Source organism: Convolutriloba macropyga, chromosome 5, assembly GCF_964194025.1.
Source record: "Convolutriloba macropyga chromosome 5, txConMacr16.3, whole genome shotgun sequence".
Lineage (NCBI taxonomy): Eukaryota > Metazoa > Xenacoelomorpha > Acoela > Convolutidae > Convolutriloba > Convolutriloba macropyga.
This window is the reverse complement of record NC_134472.1, coordinates 14,661,352-14,688,687: the sequence shown is the minus strand read 5'-3', so window position 1 is coordinate 14,688,687 and position 27,336 is coordinate 14,661,352. Positions and strand designations below refer to the sequence as shown.

General features: G+C 34.1%; 2 protein-coding genes across 2 annotated transcripts in view; both read left to right on the top strand.

Annotated features, from left to right (window-relative positions):
- The window catches only part of LOC142339158 (transitional endoplasmic reticulum ATPase-like), a 622,037-nt gene that overhangs the window by 483,619 nt on the left and 111,082 nt on the right, over window positions 1-27,336 (top strand). The gene's annotated exons all lie outside the window — the stretch shown is intronic.
- Window positions 6,409-12,016, top strand: LOC142339828 (uncharacterized). The gene is made up of 2 exons (XM_075390124.1): window positions 6,409-6,834; window positions 11,502-12,016. The coding sequence occupies exons 1-2, from the start codon at window positions 6,447-6,449 to the stop codon at window positions 11,747-11,749; spliced, it is 636 nt and encodes a 211-aa protein (XP_075246239.1). The 5' UTR covers window positions 6,409-6,446; the 3' UTR covers window positions 11,750-12,016.

The following is a 27,336-nucleotide window of genomic DNA, read 5'->3' as shown; positions in this document are numbered from 1 at the left end:
AATTTTTTAGCAAGAAAGAAACAGACAATGAGCTTCGCGTGTAAATAATGTTTGTTGTTGATATTTAACTTTGCTGTTTGTCTTGTCTCGCAACGCTAATAATTGCAGGTCTCTTAGGCATTTTTTACATTACTAAATGAGTTGTAAGCACTTTTTTTCATTATTGTAGAAAATAATTTCAAGATTTTTGGGAACTTTTCTATATATTCATTTGACAGATAGTAAAGCCAGAATTGTAGATAAGCGTGCTTGTAGCAATATTTGTAAACGCATATTACCGAGATGCCATGAATTGATGAAGATTTGACTGTATTGTTTTTTGTTATTAAGAATTGTAGCCCAATTAGACCGAAATACAATTCTCAATCTTAGTTAATAATCATTGTTGAAAATCTTTTTGTTCTAAATATTCTGTTGATAAATTATGATAGTTTTGTTGATAGATTCATGAAAAAGATTTCATAAACAAATCTTAAACATAAAAAAGCGTCTATTGACTACAGTCGAAAAATTGGTAGAAGTAAAAAGAAATGGTTTCAAAATTGAGTGTTGTGGCGTATGGGTGTCTGTGTTTGTGCTGTTTGTGCGTATGTGTATATTTGTGTGTGTTAGTGTGTGTTGTGTTTGTGTGCGGATGGGTGTGTAGTGGGTGTTTGTGTGTGTGTGTCTATGTGTGTTTGTTTACGTGTGTAAATGTATGTGTTTGTATATGGTGCCAAATGTTGGTGTGCGAAGTGTGGGTATGTGCAAAAAGTAGGGGAATCCGAAGCGTGTGTTTGCGGTGAGCGTGTTTGAGTGTGTTTGTGTGAACATGTATGATTACATGTATACGAGGTGTGTCTTTGGTGTCTGTGTTTGTGTGTTTTTGTCTGCTTTAGTGTGTGCTGCTTGTGAATGTATGTGTGTGCTTGCGTTTGCATGTGTGTGTCTGAGTGAGTGTGGTTTTAATTGATGTGTGTGCGTGCATGTGTGTATGTGTGTATGTGTGTTTGCATGTAATTGCGTGCGTGTTTATGTGCGTGTGTCGGTAATTGTGATGGTGTGAGAAAGTGTGTGGTTGTGTGTGATATATTGTTTTGTGTGTGATTTGTGTGTGTTTGAGTGTGTGTTCATGTGTGCATGTGTTTGTGTGTGTATGTGTGTGGTGGTTGTGTGTGTGTGTGTTCTGTTTGCGTGTATATGCCTGTGTTTGCGTCTGTTTTTATGTGTGGATATGCCAAGTTTCGGCGTGCGATGTTTGGGTGTGTGCAAAGTGTAGTCGAGTGTGAAATGTGTGTTTGCGGTGTGTGTGCTTGTGAGTGTTTGTGTGAGCGTGTGTGCATGCATGTGTACGTGGAAAAGCTTTGATGTGTCTGTGTTTGTTTGTGTTTTGTAAGCTTGTGAGTGTGAATGTTTGGGCATGGTGAGCTTGTGCATGTGTGCATGCGTCCGTCTGCATGTGGGTGTGTGCGTTTGTTTGTGTGTGTATGTGTGTGCGACATGTGAGTGTGCTTATCTGTGCAGTTTGTGTGTAATTGTTTTGTGTGTTTTTCTTGTGTGTAGGTGTGTTTGTTTGTGTGTGTATGTGTGTGTGTGCGATAGGTGAGTGTGGTTATCTGTGCAGTTTGTGTGTGTGTGTGTGTTTGTGTCATTGTTTGTGTGTGTGTGTGTGCGTCCGTCTGCATGTGGTTGTATGTGTTTGTTTGTGTGTTTATGTGTGTTTGCGATATGCGAGTGTGTTTATCTGCGCAGTTTATGTGTGTGTGTGTGTTTTGTGTGTTTTTCTTGTGTGTGTCTGTTTGCGTGTGTTTGTGTGTTTGTTTGTGTGTGTGTATGTGTGTGCGATATGTGTTTGTTTGTGTCTGTATGTTTGTGTGCGATATGTGAGTGTGTTTATCTGGGCAGGTTGTGTGTGTGTGTGTGTTTTGTGTGTTTGTCTTGTGTGTGTCCGTCTGCATGTGCGTATGTGTGTTTGTGCGTGTGTTTGTGTTTGATTACAGGTGTTTGCGTGTAATTATATGGGTGCTTATTTTTTTGTATGTTTCTGTTTTTGTGTGTGTGCCAAATATTCGTGTGCAATGTGAGGTAGTAAGCACACCGTGTGTGTGCGTGTGTAATTGTGAGGTGTGAGAGTGTGTGTGTGTTTGTGTATGATATATCGGTTTGTGTGTGCTTTGTGTGTGTGTTTGATTGTGTGTGTATCGTGTTTTTGTGTATATGCCTGTATTTGCGTCTGTTTTCATGTGTGGATAAGCCAAGCTTGGGCAAGCAAAATGTAGTCGAGTGTGAAATGTGAGTTTGCACTGTGAAAAAAAATTGTGTGCTTGTGAGTGTTTGTGTGAATGTATGTGCATGCATGTGTATGTGAAAAATCATTGGTGTGTCTGTGTTTGCGTGTGTGTTTTTTAATCTTGTGAGCGTGAATGTTTGGGTGTGGGGAGCTTGTACGTGTGTACATGCGTCCATCTGCGTGTGTTGTGTCTTTTTTTGTGTTGGTGTTTGTGTTTTTGTGTTTATGTGTGAGTAGGGGGGTTTGTGTGTGTATTTGTGTGAGCTTTTTTGTGTGTGTATGTGTCTAATTTGTGTGTGTGTGTATTTGTATGTGTGCATGCTTCCGTCTGCATGTGGGTGTGTGTGTCTGTTTGTGTGTGTTTGTGTGTGTGTGATGTTTCTGTCTTTGTGTGTGTGTGTTTGGGTGTTAGTATGGGTGTTTGTGTGTAAATATGTGTGTGCTTTCTTGTTTGTGTATATTTCTGTTTTTGTGCGTGTGCCAAATATTGGTGTGCGATGTGTGGTTGTAAGCAAACCATGTGTGTGTGTCCGTATTTGAGAATGTCTGTGTGAACGTGTGGGCGTGCATTTCTATGGGTTGTGTGTTTGTTGTTACTGTGTTTGTGTGTATTTGTGTGTTTCTGTGTGCTTGTGACTGTGTATGTGTAGGTGTGCAATATGTGTTTGTGTGTATGTGGGTGTGCATGTAATTGCGTTCGTGGCCATGTGTGTGTGCGTGTAATTGTGAGGGTGTGAGAGTGTGTGTGCTGTTGTGTGATATATCGGTTTGTGTGTGATTTGTGTGTGTTTGAGCGTGTGTTCATGTGTGTGTATGTGTGTTTGTGTGTATGTGTGTGGTGGTTGTGTGTGTGTGTGTGTGTGTGGTGTTTGCGTGTATATGCCTGTGTTTGCGTCTGTTTTTATGTGTGGATATGCCAAGTTTCGGTGTGCGATGTTTGGGTGTGTGCAAAGTGTAGTCGATTTTGAAATATGAGTTTGCACTTTATGTGCTTGCGAGTGTTTGTGTGAAAATGTGTACATGCATGTGTACGTGAAAAATCATTGGTGTGTCTGTGTTTGCGTGCGTGTTCTTTTAGTCTTGTGAGTGTGAATGTTTGGGTATGGTGAGCTTGTATGTGTGTGCAAGCGTCCATATGCATGTGTTGTGTGTTTTTTTGTGTTGGTGTTTGTGTTTTTGTGTTTGTGTGTTTGTGTGTGTGTGAGTAGGGGGGTTTGTGTGTGTATATGTGTGTGCTTATTTGTGTGTATGTGTTTGTTTTTGTGTGTGTGTGTATTTGTATGTTTGCCAAAGGTTGTTGTACAATGGGTAGTTGTGGGCGAAGCGTGTGTGTGTTTGTGTGAACGTGTGTTTGCGCAATTGTATTGGATGTGTCTTTGTTGTGTCTGTGTTTGTGTGTGTTTGTGTGTTTTTGTGTGCTTGTGTGTGTGCCGCTTATGTCTGTATATGTATGGGCGTGCTTGTGTGTATGCGTATATATATGTGTGTGTGCATGTAATTGCATGCGTGCTCGTGTGTGTGTAATGGTGAGGATGTGCGTGTGTGTTTGTGTGTGATATATGGGTTTGAGTGTGTTTAGTGTGTGTTTGAAGGTTTTCGCGCGTTTGTGTGTATTTGTGTGCGTTTGTTTGTGTGTATGTGTGCGTGACTTTGAGTGATTTGTGGACATTGCTGTGCTTGTGTGTGTTTGTGTGTATGTTAGTTTGCCTTTGTGTTTGTTTGTGTGTGTGTGTGTGTGTGTGTGTGTGTGTGTGTGGGGGGGGGGGGGTGTTTGCGTAATCGCGGTGGTGGGGAGTGTTTGGGTGTGTATATTTGTTTCTATCTTTTTGCGCATTTAAGTGCGTGCGTATGCATGTGTGTGTTTTTGACGGTGTGTGTGAGTGTGCTGGGTTGTGTTTAATATATGGGCATGAGTGTGTTTTTTGTATGTGTTTGAATGTGTGTTCGTGTGTGTGCGTGTGTTTGTGTGTGTGCGTGTGGTGATTGTGTGTGTGTTGTTTGTGTGTGCAAGTTTGTGTTTGCGTGAGTTTTTGAGTGTGTATGTGCCAAATTTGGTTGCGCGAAAAATGGGTATGTGCAAAGTGTAGGCTTGTGCGAAGTGTGTGATGGTGATGTGTGTGTTTATATATATATATATATATATATATATATATATGTGTGTGTGTGTGTGTGTGTGTGTGTGTGTGTGTGTGGGGCGTTTGTGTAATTGCATGGGTAGCAGTTGTTTGTGTGTGTGTTTGTATGTGTGTGTGTGTGTATGTGGGTGTGTGTGCGTGTGTGTGTGCGTGTGTGTGTGTGTGTGTGTGTGCGTGTGCGTGTGTGTGTAAGTGTGTGTGTGTGTGTGTGTGTGTGTGTGTATTTGAATTCGTGTGTGTGGTTATGCGGTGATGTGTGGGCTTGTGTGTGTTTGTGTTTGTGTAAGTTCGTGTGTTTGTTTGTGTTTGTGTGTTTGTGTTTGTGTGTGTTTGTGTTGTGTTTGTGTATGTGCAGAGGCACTGTTTTATTAATATAAAAAAAATTACTCTTAATACTTAAAATTTTGAATAGATACTTGCCATGAAACCAATTTACTGCTGAACTAGTACACAAACTGAACATAAACCTTGCCACCACTCTGCTTTAACGCGATTATTACTCATCTTTTCGTTATACAGTTTCGAAGTTGATTCACACCTTACAAATTCTGTAGTTAATAACCAAAAGTTTGCATCATTTTCAATTGTACAGCGTTGTTTTTTTTACAGGATATGTTTGTCTAAACTGATTTTACAATGACGATGCAAAAAACGTGGTTTCTTGTTTTTCTGTCCTTATGTTTAGCATCATTCTTTTTAACATCCATACACGAGACTAATTTATATTTGAGGAGCGAAACAATAGTTCCTACTAACAACTTGTCAAGTTATGTGGTTCCAAGGGAATCCTGGGATTCTTACCAACCAGACCCAATTACAGTTGTGACAAAGCACAGCCGTTTCAATGTAACTATTTGGACAGCCATTTGCGACACTAGAAACTCAGATCAAGGTGCAAAAGCATTGATTATTTACGCGCTTTCAAGTGTAAGAAGTTTTGGGCTAAATGGGAATATGTTCACGTGCGCTGCTTTTGATGAAAATGGCGTCACACTCGGCTATGTGAGAGAGACACGATTTTATAGCTATTTATTGGGTTTTATGTTGATATGTCAATTCAACCCGCAATTCGAATGCCCAGTAAGTGCCGCAATTAGAATTGGAACTGAAAATGAAAGCCCTAAAGTCCCAGTTGAGCTCCAAGATCCTCCAATTCAAAACTCTCGAACGAACAAGTTGGCCATTTGCCTGCCTCCAGTAACAAATTACAGTATTATACAACTGTCGTTGGAGAGAGTAGTTGAGTTCTTTGAGTACTACAGACTATTTGGCAACACGACAATCTATCAGCCGGTTTTGAGTCTAAACAGACATCCCTTATACCCCCCAGAACATCTGACAAAAGTGTGGAAATATTATCAGAAGATTGGGGTGCTTAAGTTGTACAAAGTCATAGCCCATCCTACAATTGACAGATTCCGAATGTTTAAGGAACAAACTGTTTCCTTTTTTAGCCTTGTAGATTACGACCCTCCTCTATTATAGATATTTTTGACAGTAGCGGTAGTACAAATCCAAACAATTAGTTATACAATTATTTATTTTAATAAAAACTATGCAGCAGAAAACTTGCCCTAAAATTTTCACTTCACTTTCTTTTGGTATAAAAGGCTGATTTAAATATTAGACCTGCATTTATCTGTCTTTTTTTTAACTTTATAGCCATACAAACTCTAAAGGTTACCCTAATAGAACTCCGACCGTTATTTTGAAAGATATTTCAAGATATTGCAAGATTCTGGTATGATCATCTAAACTCTTGTTAGAGTTTTGCAACAATATTGCACGATAACGGTCGGTTTTGGACAAGAGAAGTTCCATTTTTTATTCGACTAACAAGCCATTTTAGTCGTTAGAACGCCCATCCTTTCTCTTACAATCTTAGATTGTACTTTCGAAAGAATCAGGCAAAATTGACGAAATATGTTGTATGATTCTTTTAAGATCAGCGTAATAACACGCATTATAATTTGTTCACACAATGTAATCAAAACAAACTGTTTGTTCACAGTTGGTAAAGGGAAACAGTTTCCTAGGAAGTAATGCAATCACGGTATATTCATTCCTCGTACTGTCTCACAAAATACTCTTTAAAACACGAGTTTATCAACTACCAAGACCACGACGAGTTCATCGTTTTCAACAAGAACAAATTTAATAACTTTTGGGAAGTCATTTCTCATTTGAGAATGCAATACGGCAACAACATCGGGGCTCTCAAGATAAAAGACACTCCATTTTACAACGACTGCAACGACACAACTAATGTCAACTATTCGTCCTTTATTCTTCCAGCTGTTTATCTCAAAAGTGATGTTTCTCTGAATGACGGCAAGTCCATATACCAGGCTGACTCTTGTTACATTCAACATCCACATGACTGTCTTTTGAGGAGGACAGCGGGACAGTTCCAACAAACGAGAAGCTCAGGTCTAATTTTGAATTCAGCCAACTCTTTCCTCCTCCTACTCGCCAGCCACCCCCCCCCCGCCTCCCGCCTCCTTCCCGCTATTCAAAACTATTTCTGGAGACGGTTTCAATATTGGTTGCATTTTTGGATGCACATTTAATGACTTTTTAGAAGATCGCATTTGAGAAAGAGTGATGTATAGTGCTGCTCGAAATCAGCGGGTTCTCTATCATTGAATTTGCATTCCATGAGCTTTCGAAATGCATGTGATTATGTGAGTTTTCGCATGAGGTATAGCACCGAAAGTTATTCCCCAAAAAGTTGAACATTTTCTTGAAAATAGCTTGATTTAATGCTGGTGAGCTCTAAAAAGACAATTCCGCTAGTCTTCTGCAAGGATTTCATTTTTTTGCTTGAGTTAACCAGTTGATAAACATTATCAAAGTAATCGACTCAGACTGTGATACTCCTCTCAATTTTCTGCTAATTATTCTTTGGTAGCTTTTGTTTTGGAAAATTTTGAACGCGAGACAAAAAATGTACAGGGAAACTTTTTGGTGCCATCTATTCTTTTTTTGCATTTGCTTTTATGGTGCTCAACTTTGTGCAACCTTGCTCATGTGTACAATCTTGATGACGGCCTAGCTGCATATCCGTACAAAGATCTGTTTGATGCTTTAGATTTTTTGATGTTGGGTTATGCACTTCCACAGGCGGAATGAAAAGCGTTTTTAACTAAGTACAAGAATTAATTTCTCAAAATTATGAAAACAACAATCACATTTTACAGTAGAATTTAGAGTTTTACAGAATAGATCTGATTAATTGATCAAGATGGTGATTTGGTTTTGGGGATAAGCTCAAAAATCAGCTGTATAAACAGCCACTGTCAGTGCAAAAAGTGAAGAATCACGATCAATCTTAGCACGAAGATTTATAGGTCGCAAGGGTTACCCAAGGGTTACCCAATATGGTTTGCAAGGGTTCGCAAGGGGTCGAAATGGTTACCCAATATGGTTTGCTTCTACAAAATTACTAGAAATCAGTCGCAAGGGATCATTTATATCAATTTAATGACTTGAATCAATTTACTCCTGTCTGATTAAACTGGTAAGTTAAGCTTTCTAATATTTCTAACTAAGTTTAAGTCATTAGTTAGAATCGGAATTCTAACAATTGGCAACTTGCGCAGAAACAAACCTAAGCCGAGCAACAAAGATAGCAGCAGAAAATTGTAAAAAATGGCAAGCTTTCACAGCTCGGTAGCTGCTGTAAGATATCCTATTTTTCTATCTTCTCTTGTAAAAGGTTAAGTAGGTTAAGGGAAAAAAGTGAAAAAGTAATGGAAAACATGAAAACACATTTCTTCTGCAGAAGGTTTGCATTATTTGGGGCTTTTATCATTTTGGTTTTGACAGTTCAATCGTAAAAGCAAATGCATCTACAGCAAGTCCAGTAAGTCCCCCTTGTCCTATTATTTTGATTGGTAATGGATGGATAGTTTTTATGACCTTTACTTGTGTCAACCAATGAGAGAGTATATTGACCAGAATCCAGTTTTCATTGACGAATTAAACAAGGAGGCTCGGAAATGTGCGTACGCATATAGGGTACCGACCCCGCTTATCCACATTCTTGACTTAATTGGTTACCAAATGATGAAGAGATAGAAAACTTTCAAAAACATACATATCGTTCCAAAAAAACCAAAGGAATACAATCATGCCACCCTAGAGGGCCGATGAACGTTGTTGATATTAGGACTACTAGAAAGGACAATAATAAATATCAAACAATAAACACTATTCACGACTAAAACTCGATGTCTATAAAAAATAAAATCATAACAAAATCAAACTCGTCATCAGATACAACCAAAACAAAACAATTTAAACTATACTCCATTAGAAACAAAATGGGACCCGTCTTCATTGTAGCTGGTTAACAGGTCGACAAAAAAGAGCAAAGAAGTGCGAAGTTCAAAAATACGTTTCTATCATTGAAAACAATTGAAGTTCACTAAAATCCCAGAAATGTTCATTTATATCTCCATAGGAAGCAATTGAGACATGTTACTATCCAATGTTCATTTGCGCAAAATTTCGAATTCAATGGGACCTATGATTACCGTTATATAGTAGAAAAAAAAAACAAAATTCCTGTAAAATGCACAAATATAAAAAAATCACAAATACTTTATGAAATCTCGTAGTAACAGTAGTTACAAAGACAAAAAACAAAGGTTTGAAGCTAAAACTGTTATAGAGGTTAATTTATAGTTCACTGGAAACGGGTTGTGATCAGTGTTTACAGAGACTGATCAACAAAACGACCGAAATTATAACTGGCTTCAAAATTCAACAATCAGCGATGTATTAGGTTGCAATAACTCAGCAGGCCAATTGGGCCAGTTATTTATGATACTAAGTCACGACCCCAGAAAATAACAACAAATATGTAAGGAAGCCAAAATTTCAAACAGATATACGAGATCACATTGTTCAAGACACCATAATTGTAAGATGTTACCTGCAAGAGCTGTAAATCGTCATTTTCTCTTCATTTTATCATCAACGGGTCTTCCTCATAAAAAGACTGAGCATCCATGACAACAAAAAGAAACCCAGAAATTGAACAGTATAGAAATCTTGATAGTTTTACGAAATTAATAGTCGAAGCAATCAGTCACAACGTATAACAAAGCTCGAAAAAAATGTTTGAATTGAAAAAAGTAATTGAGTATTCTAATTAGTGAGATGGAGTTACATGGTTACGAAAAGGAAAGCAAAAATTGTACAGTTGAATAATATATTTTCTATTTCAATTTTAAAGTCATTAAAACAAACAGCTATAAACTGATGTCTTTAACTATGGTGAATTATGCGTCCTGGGGAAGCAACTGAGACCTTTCATAATTAGGTATATGGCGTATAACAACAAACAGAACGACAAACATAGGCAAAACAGAAAAAGCAATAAAAATTTAAGAGATAACTGTGTCTGAGCTCAAAAAGCATAAATTATATGACAAAAAAAATTAAACATAATCAGATACGCTTTTTTCCATCGCTGTGAATTTTTCTATGCTTTCCTTCAATTTTACTTGTCAATAATGTGATAATTTGACAACAAAACAAAATGAACAAAAAATGATAAAATATGCAACTGTGCTCAAAAATAAAAAAAATGAAAAGTCGTACTGTCAAAACAAAGAGACCATTAGTTGAACATAAAACACTTACATACTGAAATTTATTACCAAAGGAAATTAGTTTCTGCCTACTTTCACTGCGACTGCGCCAGAAGTTGAGAGAAAAAACATAAAGTAGTGACAAAGTTCAAAAATTAACGATGTTTTTTTTTGAAACAAACAAAATTAAAAGTCATAACAGACATTAGATAACAACTGAAAAAAGTGTCTAGGTTCATTTACACCTGAAAATAACTTTGGATTTTTGACCCGGTGACAATAACAACCATGAGCTTAACTCTGAAACTGTGATATAATCTCGTTGGGCCCCGTCTTTTGTAAATAATTTCTGTGATTAGTTGATCCCTGATTGAAATTCTTGTAAGTAGAATTAAATCTTACGTGAAAAGCATTTTCATAGCGGAAAAATTCGCACCCCATTAAAATCTAGAAAAAATTGTATCGTAAGGATCCATGGTGAGATCAAAATCAGCTGAGAATTTGCTGAACGTCTAAGAAAATACTCATTTGTTCAAATGGTTCGTAATAGTCAATTTTTTAACCAAAATTTTTCAAATTGTCGAAAATAAATATGCATTTGGTATATTTATTGAGTTCAAGTTTGCAAAAAACTAGCAAAATTATAATTCCAGAAGACTCTCAAAGCCAGTGGGTGTACAACTATCTCGTTTGTCTGCTGAAAAAGAATTTGTCCGCATTTTTAAGGTATCTACTTCCGGCAAATTTAAAGCAAGTCGGCTTTGAAAGCAAATTTGGTCCCGAAAAAGTAGAATTTTGTAAAATTTCGCATAGATTTTAGTCAAAAAACTCGCATCAAACAATTCAGTGACCCTCCTTTATCTTTAGAGATATAATCAATAGCACTACAGTTAACAATTTGAACAAATTTTAACAAAAATGACGAAAAATAGGTCAAAAATACCAAAAATGTGAACAAAAACAGCTGAATTACGTCTAACTTTCACAAAAATATAGACCTCGATAACTATAAAATTGAAGAAATCTTTTGTTCCATATTCTACGCCGGATGGGCTTTTTAATGATACCACTCACAACTCTCTACAATGATTATATCGATCGGCCAAATTTGTCTGAACAAAAAAAACCATTTGTGTATTATATAGTTCCTCCCCCACTAAAGTGGGTCGGAACAAAAAATCAAAAAGATCAAGCACTGTTCATTTTGGACATGGGTCGAGGATGAGCAGTCTAGATTCTGTATGTTTAAAAAAACACAATTTTCCCAATCTAAATTTTTAAAAATTTATACTAACAAACTTTTTTGCCGCTAAGATTGAATGCTTTATATCCTTATAATTGTATACTTAAATAGGAAGAACAAGTGCTACCGCTTACTTTGATTAAAAAAACCATCGTCGGTACAAACAAATGTATTGTGTTGGTCAGACAAGTTCTTATAAACAAACCAAAAAGTTCACTCGCGGAGTTTTGTGAGGAAAGAGTTGCGGATATTAGGGAGAGGATCATACGGTGGAAACTACATAAACATGAACTACAATGGTAAAGACATCCTCCGATCATTCCATTATCGCACGGCCATAAACCCCGATGGAGAGCAATGCCTGGTTGGAAGTAAGGTGTGGTGTGGCAAATCCCACTTCGAGAGAATAGATTGGCTGGATTCCATATTGCCAGTATTGAAAACAAAATGTCTAGAGACATTAGCTACGTTGAATGCAGCAAACCAAACGTGGATGTCTTGAACAGGAAAAAAATCAATGACTAGAAAGTTATCTCTAAGAGGTAGTCATTCTAATAGCTCCAACAAAATATATGTCTTGTCTGTTCAACTATACGAAAAAAGATCAAAGAAGTGTTACGACGAAGTTATTGGTCCTATTATCCCTGTAACAGTTTATCCGTTTGTTTGTTTTGAAATTTCTCCAACCATTAAGAAACACGATCTGTAAAATCAGATATGGGGATAACAGAACACCCAATTTAAGGCGATAAGTGACATGACTAGCAATAATCATAACCGGATCCCCACCCCTGTCTCTTCTAATATTTAAGTCAATTTCCGTATTTTAATGTGTTTCAGACTGAAGTTCAGAACTCAACTGTGCCTAAGAATGATAGTTAATATTGTTGCTTTTTAAAAAAAATTTTGGGGAGATATATCTTTGAGATATAGTAGAAGAAATAACTATAAGCTCAGAATGAAGTAGTTCAGTCGATAGGAGAAACAGGTCATATTACTCTTATATTCGCATTCATTGCGAGCTCAGTTTCACGGTTTTATCAGCCTGGATATCACAATTGTTTAGGGATAGTACGAACGCAATGGAATCTCAGTTTTTTATTAGCTGATTGTCCAGCAAAAAGATGACTTTAAGGAGATTGATGAATGACCCCCTCTTCGAGAAAACGGACAACCAATTTTTCTTACAGAATTGTAATTACTTGACAAACTAGTAATTATTTGTATACAAAGACAGCTTTAAAATGTTCAAATGTTGCTGTATGTTGTCCTAAATTTTGTAATTACGTTTAACATTTTGCTAATTGTTCCACTTTTTTTCAAAATGGGCAAATATATAAGCGAGGCCTGTCTTTTCACCGTCAAGATTTCTTTTTTGTGTACTCGTTCATAACAAAACTTGTTTCCTCGTTTTCAATCCTAATCATTCCTGCTCTAAAAAAGATTGAACAAAAAGCTTCATTTAAGTTTTTCGAACCGCCCTTTCACTCTGTTTAGTTTTTATAGGAACAAAAAAAAACAATCTTCGCTACAGCTCTTGGATCTACTACCAGAAAAACTTGATTTCGAAATTATCAGACAATACTGATGATGTCTTTAATTACACTATGAGCAGAAAACATTATTTTAGCTTTTGGTGACACTTTTTGTAGTACCGTTTTCATTGCTTTTTCAATGGGTTATTCTCAAAAAACGGCTAAATTTCTGATAATCATTTACTATTCACCTGCTCTCGTTGATATCTAGTTACATAAAATACTCACACGTTTGGAAACGTCGAGAATGATCCACAAAATTATAGAAGATTTTTTAAAATATTTTCTATCATTTGCTATTCTTGACAACCAATTGGCTTATTATAAATTTTTCAAAATCAAACAAGAACTATATTCATCAGAACAGATGCTTTCAAAAAACTCTTAGTCCAAATTTTTTAAATATTTTTTCAATAAAATCCATTCTCCATCCGAAGTACTTGTTCCGACCCTCTTGAGGGGGGAGGAACTATATACTCAAATGGGTTTCTTTTTACAGTCATTCTTGATCGATCGATATATTCATCATACAGAGTTGTGAGTGTTATCATTAAAAAGCCCCTCCAGCAAAGAATATGAAATTAAAATTTTTTTTTTGAATTTCGTATTTTACAAGGGGTAATGGAGGTTGGAAATTTTGTGAATAAAATACGAAATTCCGCTGTTTTTATTCACATTTTCCGGACTTTCGCCTAAATTTTTGTCAGTTTTGCTAAAAATTGTGAAAACTTTTATCAATATTATTGTTTATTTTGTTTTATACACAAAATTAGTATTGTTGACTATTTTGATTTGATTTTTCTGTGTAAAATTGTGCTACGTATTTCAAAATTCAGACTTTTTCATCCAAAAAATGTCCGAAATAAGCTTCTTTAGTCCATTTTGATTAAATTTGACGGCAGTACACACCCCAAAAGCAACTAAGCTACAAAGGGAGCTAGTCTTTCCTCCAATTGCATTGAGGGTAGTCTTTTATCAAAATTTTGCCGTTTTTCGCTAACTTTACTGTATGATAATCAAAAACGCAGCAGTTATTTTTAATATTTTAACTAACAAATTATATAGATCTAAAGCTTTCGAAACAATTGAGGGTTCTAAATGGACGAACGGCAATAGCTGGGCTGGTTTTGGTCTAATCTTGGACTGTTACGATCGAAAAAATAATTGGGATTGTAATCAGTCGGTCTTTTCCCATTTTTTTTATAATTAAAGAACAGAACAATTCATATCACAGCTCACTGTTGATAGGTCCAAATAGCTTCCTGAACAGCTCCAGTATATTGTATCGTTTTTCTGTACTCAAATGATATTGGTAGTTTTGACTTTTAAAAACGTTTTATTTTAATTAAACAGTGGCCTTTTGAAATTTGCCACTAGTTTTAGTTTGGTCAGCTTGTGACTTAGTGTCTGCAAAGAAGGAAGGCTTCTTCTTCCTCTTGCTCTGTTGAATTAAATTTAAATTTTTTATTGCTGTAGTATGCGTTAAGTTATGTGTTTTTTGCTTTGTCACTATTAGATTTCACCATTTCATTTGGTTTTCAGGTATTGGCCACTTTTTCACGTTTTTTTTCTCGTTTTGTCACATTATCACATTATTGACAGTTCACAAAATAGGTTATTGGCGCTCAAAATAAGCGCAATAGAGCATTCAGTTGAGCTTGTTAAAGTCTTGAAAGGCTTCGATTATAGTTTCAACGGCTTTGCCATCACAATTGAGCATGTTAAAGTCTTGAAAGGTTCAGATTATGGTTTCAACGGCTTCGACATCCCTTTCTCGAAGAATTTAACTGATTTTTTTTTACAATAGCCTTTAACTGTCGTTTGCACTTTGTCTTTGTAGTTGTATGAATTTAGCTGGATAATGAAAGTACTTTTTGGCATTTTATGAAGGCAAAAATGCGCCTTTATTCTGATTTGAGTAGATAGCTGATGGCTTTCATGAAATTGAAAACAATTCTTTTCAAAAAAAATTATTTTTAACGTTGTTTAACTTCGCATTTTTTGTCTATTTGTTTCCTAATCTTGTTAATTACAGGTCACATATGACAAAGTTGTTGTTGATAGAAGGTGCAAGTTACAACATCTAGTCTTTGTTAAAGAATTCATTATGAAATTACTGGCTTCGACAAGGTTTTTTTGCAGAAAAAGTAAACTAATTTTTCCTTTCTCTCTATATTTAACGTTCTTTTGTAGACATACGACATGTTTTGAGTTCCTACAGGTCTCAAAGGCTTCCTTTGGACAAATAGACGAACCTGTTTATTTTTTTTGTGTAGGTAGTTGCTTTCATGACTTTCAAAAAAAATTGTTTTCGAAAAAAAAGTTTCTATAAGTTCTACACTTTTTCTTATTTTTGGTCAACTTTTTACTTCTTCTCGTAAATGAGAAGGTCTATAACACGTTCTTTGCATTTGAGGAAGGCTCAATTGCATATATATTTTTAGCGTTGTCTCGCAAGTTTCAATTGATTTTTTTGTTGTCTCTTTTTGTTGTTCTTTTTGTAACCAAAAATTCATTAAAGACAGGCCTTAAGGAACTGCTATAGAGGCGCATGGGATCATAAACATATTGGTTGTTTTCAAAAGCCATCGAATGGTTTTTCTTTGATATAAATATATTTAATAAAAATAAGCCATTTTTTTTCTTTTCTGTTTTTTGTTGCTTTTGTCTATGTGATACCTAGTCTCATTCATTACAAGTTTAATATGACATCATTGTTGTCAAGGGTAGGGGCAAATGAACAAAAGCTATTCCTTTTTAAAGAAATCATTTGAATTAATTGATTTCGGCAGGGTGTTTTCGCGCAAAAAATCAAACAACTTTTTGATTTTTGTCTGTATTTAAGGTTCTTTTTCTAGACTTAAAATATATTCTGAAAAGTTACACGTCTCAAGTGTTTCTCTTGGACAAATTGATGAACCTATTTCATTATTCTATTTTGTAGCAAAAACAATAGAGGTGTTAATTCACTTTGCCGTTTTCCGTTTTTTGATCTACTTGTTACCTATTCTCACTAATGAGACCCCGCTATACCACTTTTTGGCATTTGTGGAAGGCTCGATTGGCCATATTTTGGGGGCAAAATATGGCATTATGGCTTGACAGCATTTTCTTGCAAGTTTCAATTGATTTTTTTGTTGTCTCTGTTTGTTGTTCTTTTCAGCTCTTAAGGCCCTGCTATAGAAGCGTTTGTGATCATAAACATATTGGATGTTTCCATTTGCCATCTAATAGTTTTCCTTTCATTGAAATTACTTGTTTTTAGAAATAAAGCAAATTTTTTCATTTTTGCTGTTTTTGTTCTTTTTTTTCTAAAGGTTACCAAGCTTTTTTATATAGTGGTGCCATATCTTTTCTAGTAAAGTACAAATTTTTTTGTTTAATTTCAGTTTTATCCGACGCTATTTTGAGATTTTGTAATTTTTTTTTCAAATGGACATAAGGTTTTGAATGTAATTTAAGTTTTTTTTGTTGATTGACTTTGTTGTTCGTTGTGACTTGCTTTCCTAATAATGGCTGATCTCATCAATGTAATGCGGCATTTTAGAACCACTGAGTTTTTAGCATTTGAGGCGATCTTTGTTCACACACAATTTTTTGAAAAATATTTGAATTTTTGGGGGTTTTTTTCATCTGTTCTTATTTTGTAGACATTTATGCCAAACATGTGGATGAGCGGGGTTGGAATTTGATGTGCAAACGCACATTACCGAGCCTCCTCGTTCACTCTTATATTCTTTTGAATAACTTCCACTCACTGCAGACAGTCCGTTTTGTCTTAGTTTTCTGGGTGAATTATTAGCTTTGCCAAGTGAATCTTGTTTATGTTTGCATAGTAAACATGCAATTTTTTAAACAGCAAGGCGGCTCGTTAATATGCGATCGCACATGATGTTCCGACTCGAGCTCATCTACATTTCTGACTAAATTGTCAACCAAATGAAGAGATAACAAAAATTGATGTCGGAGTTTAAAGCAATCGTTACACAACTTATATACTAATTGAATAACATAATGCCATGCTTCAATAGAACGCTAACGTGATCTGATATTAAAGAGACTAAGAGACAAAAAAAACGAAAAACAAAATTAGCACAAACAAAAATTTCACGGCAAAAACTGAATATCTAAATTTAAAAGCACCTAGTAACAAGGTCAAAGTGCAGTAATGTGAAACATTAACTACACAAATTTAGTTTGTTTCTATCAATACAGCAAATGGAAAGTTTTCTTAATGAGACTGAGTAACAAGTCGACAAAGAGAACGAACAGTGGGGCGACACTTACAAATTAATCAACATTTTTTACCCCAAGAAATTTCAAAAATCTTAAAAATCATTAGCTTTTAACTAAATAACCCTTAATTAATTACTTAAAACTCATTGAAAAACCAAAAGGATCTTTTTCGGTTAGAATAAGCCATAAAAGCGAACTAAACAGCAGCTCAAACAATTACAAACGATTTGCGAAAACACAAACAATTGCTACCAATCAAGTCATTAGCTATCTTCTGAATATTTTGTATTTTTAACTCAATTGTTCGATTCTACTGATTCAGCTGAAGGATTTACACTGAGAGATTAAATATGTTTACTTGCACCACATTTGAAAACCATTGGGATCTGTTATTACGCGATTGTTCTGAAAGAAGAGAAAAAGAAACACAAATATTGGCCACTCAATAAACTTCAGAAAAACGCATATTGTCCAACAAACAAAACATTGTGACAAATAATATCGAAAAATATGATATCTCTTGAAATACAAGAAATTGGATGGGACCTCTCATTGACAAAAATATGTTACTATTTGACGAAAAGAACAAAAAAACTGAAAATTTTGAAAAAAAGACTTCATTATGTTTATCATACACTTAAAGTCTATTCGCTATAAACTGACTGCTTCGGATAAAATCATTCATTCAATGCTCAATTAGTAGCCTATGAGAGCTTTCAGCAGTTTTTGGCTACCTAAAGAACGAAAATAGCAAATTCAAGAAAAAACTGAGCGAGAAAAGTGTCGAAGGCAGTAAAAAAATGAACCTTTCACTGAAAACTCTTCTATTTTCAATTAATTTTTAGGAGCAATGGGATTTTTTTTATTTATCAATATAACTTCAAAAAATCAACAAAAAACTGATACATTAGAACTACGAAATTTTCGAGAAAACAAGTATTATCAACGCAATTAATTTCATTAGCTTTCAACGCAAGCCAGTAAATACGCTAAATTATGGCTTGATGGGACAAAAGGTTTTTTTCCAAACATATTTCATCATTAGGACCTTACAACAAAATATTGGCTATGAAAACGACAACAGACAGGCAAAAATCAAAAATTCAGTAGAAAAGTGTCAGAAGAATATGTCTAAGCAATTCAAATCATAAGCTCTTCTCTGAAAACTTTATCTATGATCCGTTGAATTTTATCTCTAAAATATGAAGACCATCAGAAGTAGGATGATTTGATAAAATGTCAAAAAGATCCGAAAAAATAAAATAATGTATCCGAAAATTAAAAAAAAAATATAAAATCTCGTGGCTTTGAAGTTATAAAACTAAAAGGTAGAAGATAATATCAGCTAACCAGATTAACTTTGACTGCAGTAGGACGGAAAAAGATTCTGCTGTTACCGACATTGACCATCAGTTCACGAAAAAAGGTTTAGGATTGGTTAATATTCAAAAAAATAATTCAAAACATTATTTTTAACTCTTAACAGCCATTAAACACAAAATCTTTCAAAGGAGCTCAATTTCTATGCTCAGATATAACCTAATGGGAGCAAAGAGATGTTTGTTATGCATAGATAATTAACATGACATCAAAGTACGTCTTATGACTGTGAAAACATTAGCAAAAACAGGCAAAAACCAAATTTCTGTAAAGAAAAGTGCGAGAAGAAAGTGTCCAAGACAATTAAACCATTAGTTTTTCTCTGATAACGTTATCTGTGATCCACCGAACGTCCTCTTGAAGCCAATGGGATAATAATAAAATTTCGATAACGTCTATAATACTTGGTCAATGTGAAAAGACTTCAAAAGTAACGAATAATACGAAAATATCCAAATTTTTTTTTTTTATGAAATTTTGTGTCATTGAAGTCAAATAATCAGTTAGAAGATAAAACCATTCACCAGATTAAATTTGGTTTCAGTAGGAAGGAAGGGGGTGCTGTCACCCCTGGACTCTCTTACTAATAGGTTTGATTTTTTAATGTTCAAAAAAATCGAAAAATTATTTTTTTTTAGTCTTAATAGCCATTTGCTGTCCCCTCAAAGCACTAGATATGTTCACCTAATGCTCATTATGGAACATATTGCACTGTTAGACAAGGAATTCATGCCATAGGTCTCCAAAAAAATAATAAAACCTCAAAAAGTAATTCAAAATTTCATTTGAAATTACTAAAACTCAGAATCGAAGCCAAAAAAAAAACATGAGCAATTCCTTGAAAACGATTTTTTTTGTTCATTGGGCTTATATTGACCGTGAACTTTTGATAGTAAACTTCCCAATGAGACCAGAACTAGTCTTTTTTATCGCCTTTAGTCTATAAGGAAGAAAAAATTGGTCTATTTTTTGGCGTCAAATTTAATTTTGAAATAATATTTTTATAGAGAGTATTTTAATTTGGTGAAAAATTACACTAAAAGTGAACAAATATCGCGTTTTCACACAAAATTTCAATCCTCGATATCTCATCGAAAAAAAAAACGTTAAAAAAAATCTTTTTAATGTTGAATTCTACGCTGGACCAGCTTTTTAATGATACCATTCACCTTTCTCTACGACGAATATATCGATCGGCAAAAATTGACCGAACAAAAAAACCATTTGAGTATATAGTTCCTCCCCCCCCCCCCACACACAAGGGGGGTCTGAACAATTATGGTTTGAGTTTCCCGCGAAGAAGGATTATGCATCGGAAAAATTATGATTTTTACTGTTTATTCTTCTTTGTGAGACAATTTAGATGAGTTAGATTAAAACCAATAAAGCTAAGAGTAGTTGAAGCAAAAAATCTGATATACAAATCATGCTTACCTTTTCATTATTCTTTTAAGTATGAAATCAATTCATAAAATAAATAATTTATACTAATAAATTTGTAACATTTCATTAAATTTGTACCGTTTACTGAAATTTTCTCTCGTTTTTGCCTTTATTTTACTGTTTGCTCTACAAATTGGTGAAATTAACTTTTGAACATTTTTTTCTCTTTTTCATTTCAACTATTTTAACCATTTTGTAACTGTGGACACTAAAACCTGGAATATCTTATTGATTAGCCACTCCACTCCATATATTTGAAAAGTATGACAAAGCGTGGTTAAGTCTATATTTATATTTTCTCAATCGTGACATCATGTAAAAGTTTATGCACATTTCATTGTGGAAAAAATGCTTACGAAATTGACAACGAAGATTAACTTTAAAAGTAGTCTCTTCTAAACAAACCTTGAACGTTTTAATTGATCTTAGTGAGGGCGCCTATTTAGGCGAAATAGAGGGCGCCTATTTACAACATTCCTACGCATGTGATTTTCCAATCATAAAAACGCGAATAACGACAACCAATTTTGGTGTCAAATTGGTTGGTGTGGTGATGGCGCAATGTTATCGGTAGAGAAAATTGACTGAAAAAGCCAAAAATAGATCCGAATTACACATTTTAAACATCCACGATGTCGTTCAAATTCTTCAATTGGTCTCTATCGTTTTTGCTCCGCAAATAGACATACTCGCATACTCATGTAATATATTTTTCACTAAATAGATGCCTTTTTGAACAAACAGTTTTTTCTACAAGGCAGAGCATTGTTAAAAAGGCACAATTAAGCAGTTTTCATCCCTAGGTCCCGTCTTTGATATGCCCCTATTGAGATTCTCTGGAGCGTACAGCGAAACGTCCAATTAGTCACTGTTTAAGACGGAAACCGGAAAGCTTCACATACACGTACATACTCCCCGCTCTACGCACTAATTACTTGTTATTGACCAAAAAAAACAAAAAAATACAACCCCCAACATTACATATTTACCGTTTCAAATCCTAACCCCGTTGTACAATTTAGCATAGCAATAAACACTGAATAAATGCAAATTGCAAGTTCACAATTAGATTTAGCCTTCCCTAAATGTAGGTCGTGTTATTTGCCGCGCTTGGCTTAGTAAAAACCTTACCCGTATTCGAAAATCTAAAATACTATATATTGGGGGTTTTTCACTTTTGGTTAATCTCATTTTGTTTAAGTGACCAAGGCGTCTGAAAAGTGCCAATAAAATACTTGAGCCTAATTTGTTCACACCCTCGGTGGGATTTTTCCGCTCAATTCGAGAGCAGTTAATGTCTTTTCAGCTCTTATTTCGCAATTAAAATCAGTGTGCGGATGTTTCAAATGGTTACCAATCTACGACACTTTAAGAGGTTCTGTTATAAGCAGAACAGTTTAATCGTTGTTATTAAAAACGGTTTTTTCATTGCATCCTGAATTCATTTTACTGCTTACGTCAGACGGTTTTTTGTTAGTATAGATCCTGCTGTCAATATAGTCATACATTTATTAAAGTATACCTGCTATATTTGTTTTTAAAGAAAAAATCGCTGATCAGAAGTTATCAACCATCGCGTATGTTCTATAACGACAGCCCCTTTTTTCATCTTGAAAAACAAAAATACTTTTATTGCCCATAAACAAATTTCAATTTTACTATTCCTGCTCAGTTTTAAGTTTCTGCGTTGCAATTTTTGTGTACTTTTAGAAAACTTGAACTCAGATATGATATCGAAATTAGGGTCTAAGCTCATCTCCTTGACAAATATTGTAATAACGTAATAGATTGCCGACTGAAATTTTAGAAAAAAAAAGAGAAAAAATAATGAAATAAAGAGAAATAAAAGTAATTAATATTTAAATTCAAAGTTAGTAAAAATTCAAAACTTTTTAAGATTAAAAAGAAATAGTTATTAAACAAATTATGGTCGACAAGACATTTCAATTATGTTTTGAAAGTTAGAAAACAGTTTTGAAGGAATGCTGAAGTTTTGGCAAAGTTGAAAAATAAATCAGTTATGTAAACAACCTTCGTGTACCTACTTTTGAAAAAATTGTACGCAGATGTAAAATACAAATAAAACGGTTGAAAATTTTTAATTAATTTTAGTACAAATTTAAAATATGAGGACTGAATTGATATATAACTAAAATGTCTTCCGCAAAAAAATCTCAGGCAAATGTTAATTGTTGGTTATTATTGTAGGAAGAATTCAAAAGGTTTGCAAAGGTTTAGGAATCCTTGAGGAATAGTTCTTCACATGTCTATTTGTAAATATTTTGGTGAATAAAACTTTGTGATCAATTTTATTGCAGGTTTCACCTCAAGAATTGCTTGACAGCTGGAAAGACGCAAAAACTATATTGTATTAATTAAGGAATAAACTCATATGGATCCAAAATTTCAGTGAAAATTAGCCAGAAAAGATGGAGATTGGAATCAAATTTGTTCAAACCGTTCTCAGTTTAAGGTTTAAAATGCCTTCAGGTAGCACTAAAACTCAATAAAATAGCTTGAGGGTGTATGAAACTACAGATTAGCGTTAAATTCTGTGTTTTTCGGAGCATTTCGTATACTTTTAGCAAAAATATTTTCCGAGATTAAAAATTGCAATTTAGATGTGAGTTCAATTGCATCAGAAACGATGTAATAAATTTGCGCCAAAGTTGGAAAAATAGGGAAAAACTGATCAATACACAAATTTCTTCATAATTGTATTCAATTTAAATAAACAATAAATTATAGTAACTTAAGTAAATTAAAGTACATTTATAGTAACAAATTACAGAGTTACAAGAAAACTAAGGATTTTTGGCCAAACTTTTAAACATGATTAAATTTTTGGTAAAAACTTCAAGAAAAATTTAAAAAAGTCAGCAATGAAGGAATACTTCGGGAATAAATGCATTCTTTGTGTAACTAACTGTAATTATTTAACAAGTTCTTTTTCAAGTTTACTGTTAGTCTCAACTGAAGAGTTGACATCTTAGGAGACACGTTTGTCCTGTTCTACTGAAGTAATTGTTGAATTAGATTTTTAAAATACAGTGTGAACAATGTCACAAAGAAAGGAGATTGAAAACAAAATGTTTAAACCGATGCAGATTTCAGTTTTTAAACAGGCTTGCTGGTGGCACTGCAGCTCGATAAAAACTGGTTTGGGTATAAGAAATTACGTATAATGATAAATTTTGTGTTGTCCAGATTATCTCATGTCTTTGCAAACATTTTAATAAAAGAAGGCGGGGTAATTTGCGTTCGCACATAAAGTTCCGACCCCGCTCATCCACATTTTTGGCATAAATGTCTACCAAATGAGGAAAGATCACCTCCAACGCATATAACTCAGTGAAGTAAAAATGCTGCAGTAGATTCATGAGACCAGTCATTATTAAGAAAGCAAGTCAAGACGAACAACAAAATCTAACAACAATAACAACAAACATTAATTATATCCAAAACTTTATGTCTATTTAGAAGAAAACTTACTAACAAGCTCAAAATAGCGTCGGCTAAAGGTGAAATTAAACCAAATAACTTGTATTCGACTAGAAAAGATATGGGAACACTCAAAAAATGCTCGGTAACAATTTGACAAAAAAAAACAAAAAAAAACAAATTGGCTTAAAATATTAGAAACAATTGATTTCATTGTAAGGAAAACTATTAGATAGCAATTGAAAACATCCAATATGTTCAAAATCACACAGGCCTCTATAAGAGGACATTAAGACCTGTCAATAATCAATTTTTTAAGCGGTTACAAAAAGAACAACAAAAAGAGACAACAAAAAGAAGTTCAATTAAAACTTGCGAAAAAACGATGTCGAAGACGTAAAGCCATATTTTGCCCCTCAAAATATGTTTATTTGAGTTTTCACCGAACTCCAAAAATGTGGTATTGGCCTTTTCATTAAGGAGAATAGGTAACAAGTGAAAAGAGAAAAAGGGCAAAATTAATTAGCACTTGTTTTTTTTTCGAAAACAATTATTTTCAAAGTCATGAAAGCCATTAGCTACAAAATGAAGCAATTAAGTAGGTTCGCCTATCTCTCCAAGGAAAGCGCTTGAGAACTATCGCAAGTCAGAACATGTCTTGCGTCTACGAAAAGAGCGTTAAAATAGACAAAAATCAAAATTTAGTTTACTTTTTCTTCTTAAAACCCGTGTCGCATCCAGTAAATTCATAAAAAAATCTTTTTTAAAAAAAATATTTCGTTCACATGAAACATGAAACTTCCTCGGTCAACAATAATATGATATTTAGCTGTAATTAACGAGACTAGCTATCAAATAGACAGAAAACAACAAAAATGAGAAGTAAAAGAACTTTAAAAAGAGTTGTTTTATTTTTGAAAACAATTGTTTTCAAAGTCAAGAAGGCCATCTGCTATCTATCCAAACAAAAAAAGTCATTTATTCCATAATGAAATGCTAATGATACCTGTTAATTCCAGGTAGTTTCATACGACTAAAACGACAAAGCAAAACAAAGCGCAAAACAAAGCCGTTAAGACCAAATGATATGCCTTTCAATAAATTTGTATGTTCTATTGCGTCCAAAAAGCAATATGTGAACTGTCAAAAATGCTATAAAGTTAAAAAGCGAGAAAAAACATGAAAAATTGGCCGATACCTAAAAGTTGTGATATCGAGTATTATCAAAATCAGAAAACCTTAACTTAACGCGTAAAACTGCAAAACAATTAACATTTGATTAAGTAGAAAGAAGAGGATGAATTACCATTCTTTCTTTGCTGACACTAAACTATAAGTTGACAAAATTAAGAGAAAAATCGTGGCAGAGATCAAAAGCAATTGTTCATTTAAAAAGCAAACATTTTTAAAAGTAAAAACGACCAAAATCTTCTGAGTAAAGATAATAGATACAAAAAAAAGGCAACTGCTTAGAAAACTATTTGGACCGATCAACATTGAGCTTTGATGTTATTTGTTCTATTCTTTAATAAACATAAAAAGCTCTTAATTTTTTTTAAAAGACCGACCGATTGCAATCCGAAATATTTATCGATTGTAACGGTCCAAGATTGCTCCAAAACCAATCCCGCTTCTCTTCGTGCATTTAGAGCACTCATTTTTTTGGAATGCTTTAGATCTAGATAATTTGTTGGTTAAAAAATTTAAAAAATGCTGCGTTTTTGATTATCATAAAGATTATAAAGATAGCAAAAAACGGCAAAATTTTGATTCTAGACTACCCTCAGTGGAAGTGGAAATAAAACTAGCTGCTCATGTAGTTTACAAGGATTGTGTTTGTAGTTTTTGGGGTGTGTACTTCGGGCAAATTTAATCAAAGTGGACTAAAGAATCTTATTTTTGTTGAAAAAGGCTGAATTTTGAAATATTTAGCCAAAATTTTAGGCAGAAAAATTAAATTAAATTTGTCAACACTACTTTTTCAGTCTCTAAAAATAAAATTTACAGTACTATTTTTAACAAGTTTTACAATTGTCAGCAAAATTGACGAAATTATAAGCGAAATTCCGGAAAATGTGAATCGGAAATCCGTCAATTCTTCACAAAACTTCAACTATCGATAACTCCCAGTAAAAAGCGAATTTGTTGCATAAGAGCTGAGGACACAAAAATATTGTATTACAAAAAAAAGAAATTCCTCGTTTAGTTTTTAAAACTCAGTGTGAACATTATCAACGGAAAACGTAGATTGGAAACAAAATCGTCAAAACCATGCCATCTTTATTTCTCGAAAATTCCTTCAGTTAGCACTGAAAATTGCGTTTTTAATTAAAAATTCCAGCTTTTGATATAATCCTATTAAACTTTTATAGGCAAACAAAATGATCAAATTGTTTCATTGGGCAGTTAAAACAAGCCAATCAGTCGACACAAAATTAATTAAAGAATTAAACAACCATTCTATCATTCGATTTCAAACGAATTACAATCAAACCAAAAGCCAACAGATTATCTATAGTTGACTTAATTGCAGTAAAGAAGTCTGGTTAGATAATTAGAAGTCTTAAAATCCGGACTCCGACTAGTTTGCAGAGATTTATTTTGTAGTTTTCCAGCAAAATCTAGTTTGAACAATTTTGTTTTTCAACATTGGAGCTAATATAGGACCATCTTTTGTTTGCAATTGAGATAACGCGTTCTTGGGACCTGAAACACAGATCACCATGTCAAGTAAGAAAAAATGGTCTCTTTCCCGAATTTTCCAACATGGTTTTGCTCTCCCCATTATTACGGCTGTCTAAACATGGCTGAGCTAAAAAAAACCATATTGGTATAAATTAATCACAAAAGTTTTAAAATTACATTCAAAAAACGTAGTTAAGTTATTGAACAGCCCTCTCGATTTTTTTTAATGTAGAGTTTGTCAGAATTCTTTTGAGACGAAGCTCAATTTATGAATATAGACGTCAAAAATTATTTCAGTTCATTCATATTTTGGGCAACTATGGCTTGACAAATCAAGCGTATCGACAGCGCCTTCATTGCCCTCTCTTTCGTGCAATTAGCGCTCAAACCTTTACCATAGAAAGGCACTTCACCCTGATAGATTTTTGAAAGACTAAATGAAAGAAACCTTTCAACGCATTTGAAATGCTTTATTTGATCTCAAAATCATTTTAAAATCATTATGTACGCATTTTACATGTATCATTACAGCTAAATTATTAAAAATCTCAATTTTGGGGTTGAAATTTAGATTCTATATAAATTTCAATGAAAACGTATCGTACATTCGGCAAGTGGCAAATGATCTCTTGAAATATTCATTATTTAGGTTGAAAAGAGAAAAATGCCCCCTGAAAAATACCGCGCATTTATCTAGTTTTTCAATTTAGCCCATTTTCCTACTTTTCCTTTTGCCTCACCCTACCTGCTGTAATACTCTTGGGAAATTCCGTGGATGCATTTTGCAAATGGAACTTTATCGAATAGTTTAACTTTCTGATCTCTCCCGCTGAGAAATTTTAGCCCGCACTCGAATTGTACCATTCAAGAGCCCAGCGTGCAAAAAATTTATCGTTATTAAATTATTTTTGATAACAAAGCTGATAAATTTTTTTTCTAAGTATAGACGCGACTCGGGAATTTCTAGACATCCTTTTTATTAACATTTGATTTACGTGAAATTGGGAAAACGCCCCCCGTTTAATTATTCAATATTTCCCTATTTAGGGTTTTACTAAAAGGGGAATTTGCATTATCAAAAATTCGGTTTATCTATTGATATTTGTTCAGACAGAGTTGCTTAAATCTGACCAAAATTTATAATCAGAAATCTCCTACTTTGTGATTAAAATCGGGCCTCTATGCTTTGCTTTGTTTGTTTGGTTGTTCAGAAACTGTTTGTGTTTACTTGAGCGTTAATCAGAGGTAAACAAGCCGACTTGAAAGGTAATTGAATCAACCCTAATTCCCAGTTAAAGACCTTATCACCTTTTTGATGCTTTAAATTCGGAGCTCAGGATTACCCACACAAAAAATGTCCATTATGTTT

Coding starts and splice junctions, on each gene's coding strand:
- LOC142339828 (XM_075390124.1), top strand. CDS start 6,447: ATGCAATCACGGTATATTCATTCCTCGTACTGTCTCACAAAATACTCT. Junction 6,835..11,501: donor CCAACAAACGAGAAGCTCAG/GTCTAATTTTGA, acceptor TGCGGATATTAG/GGAGAGGATCATACGGTGGA.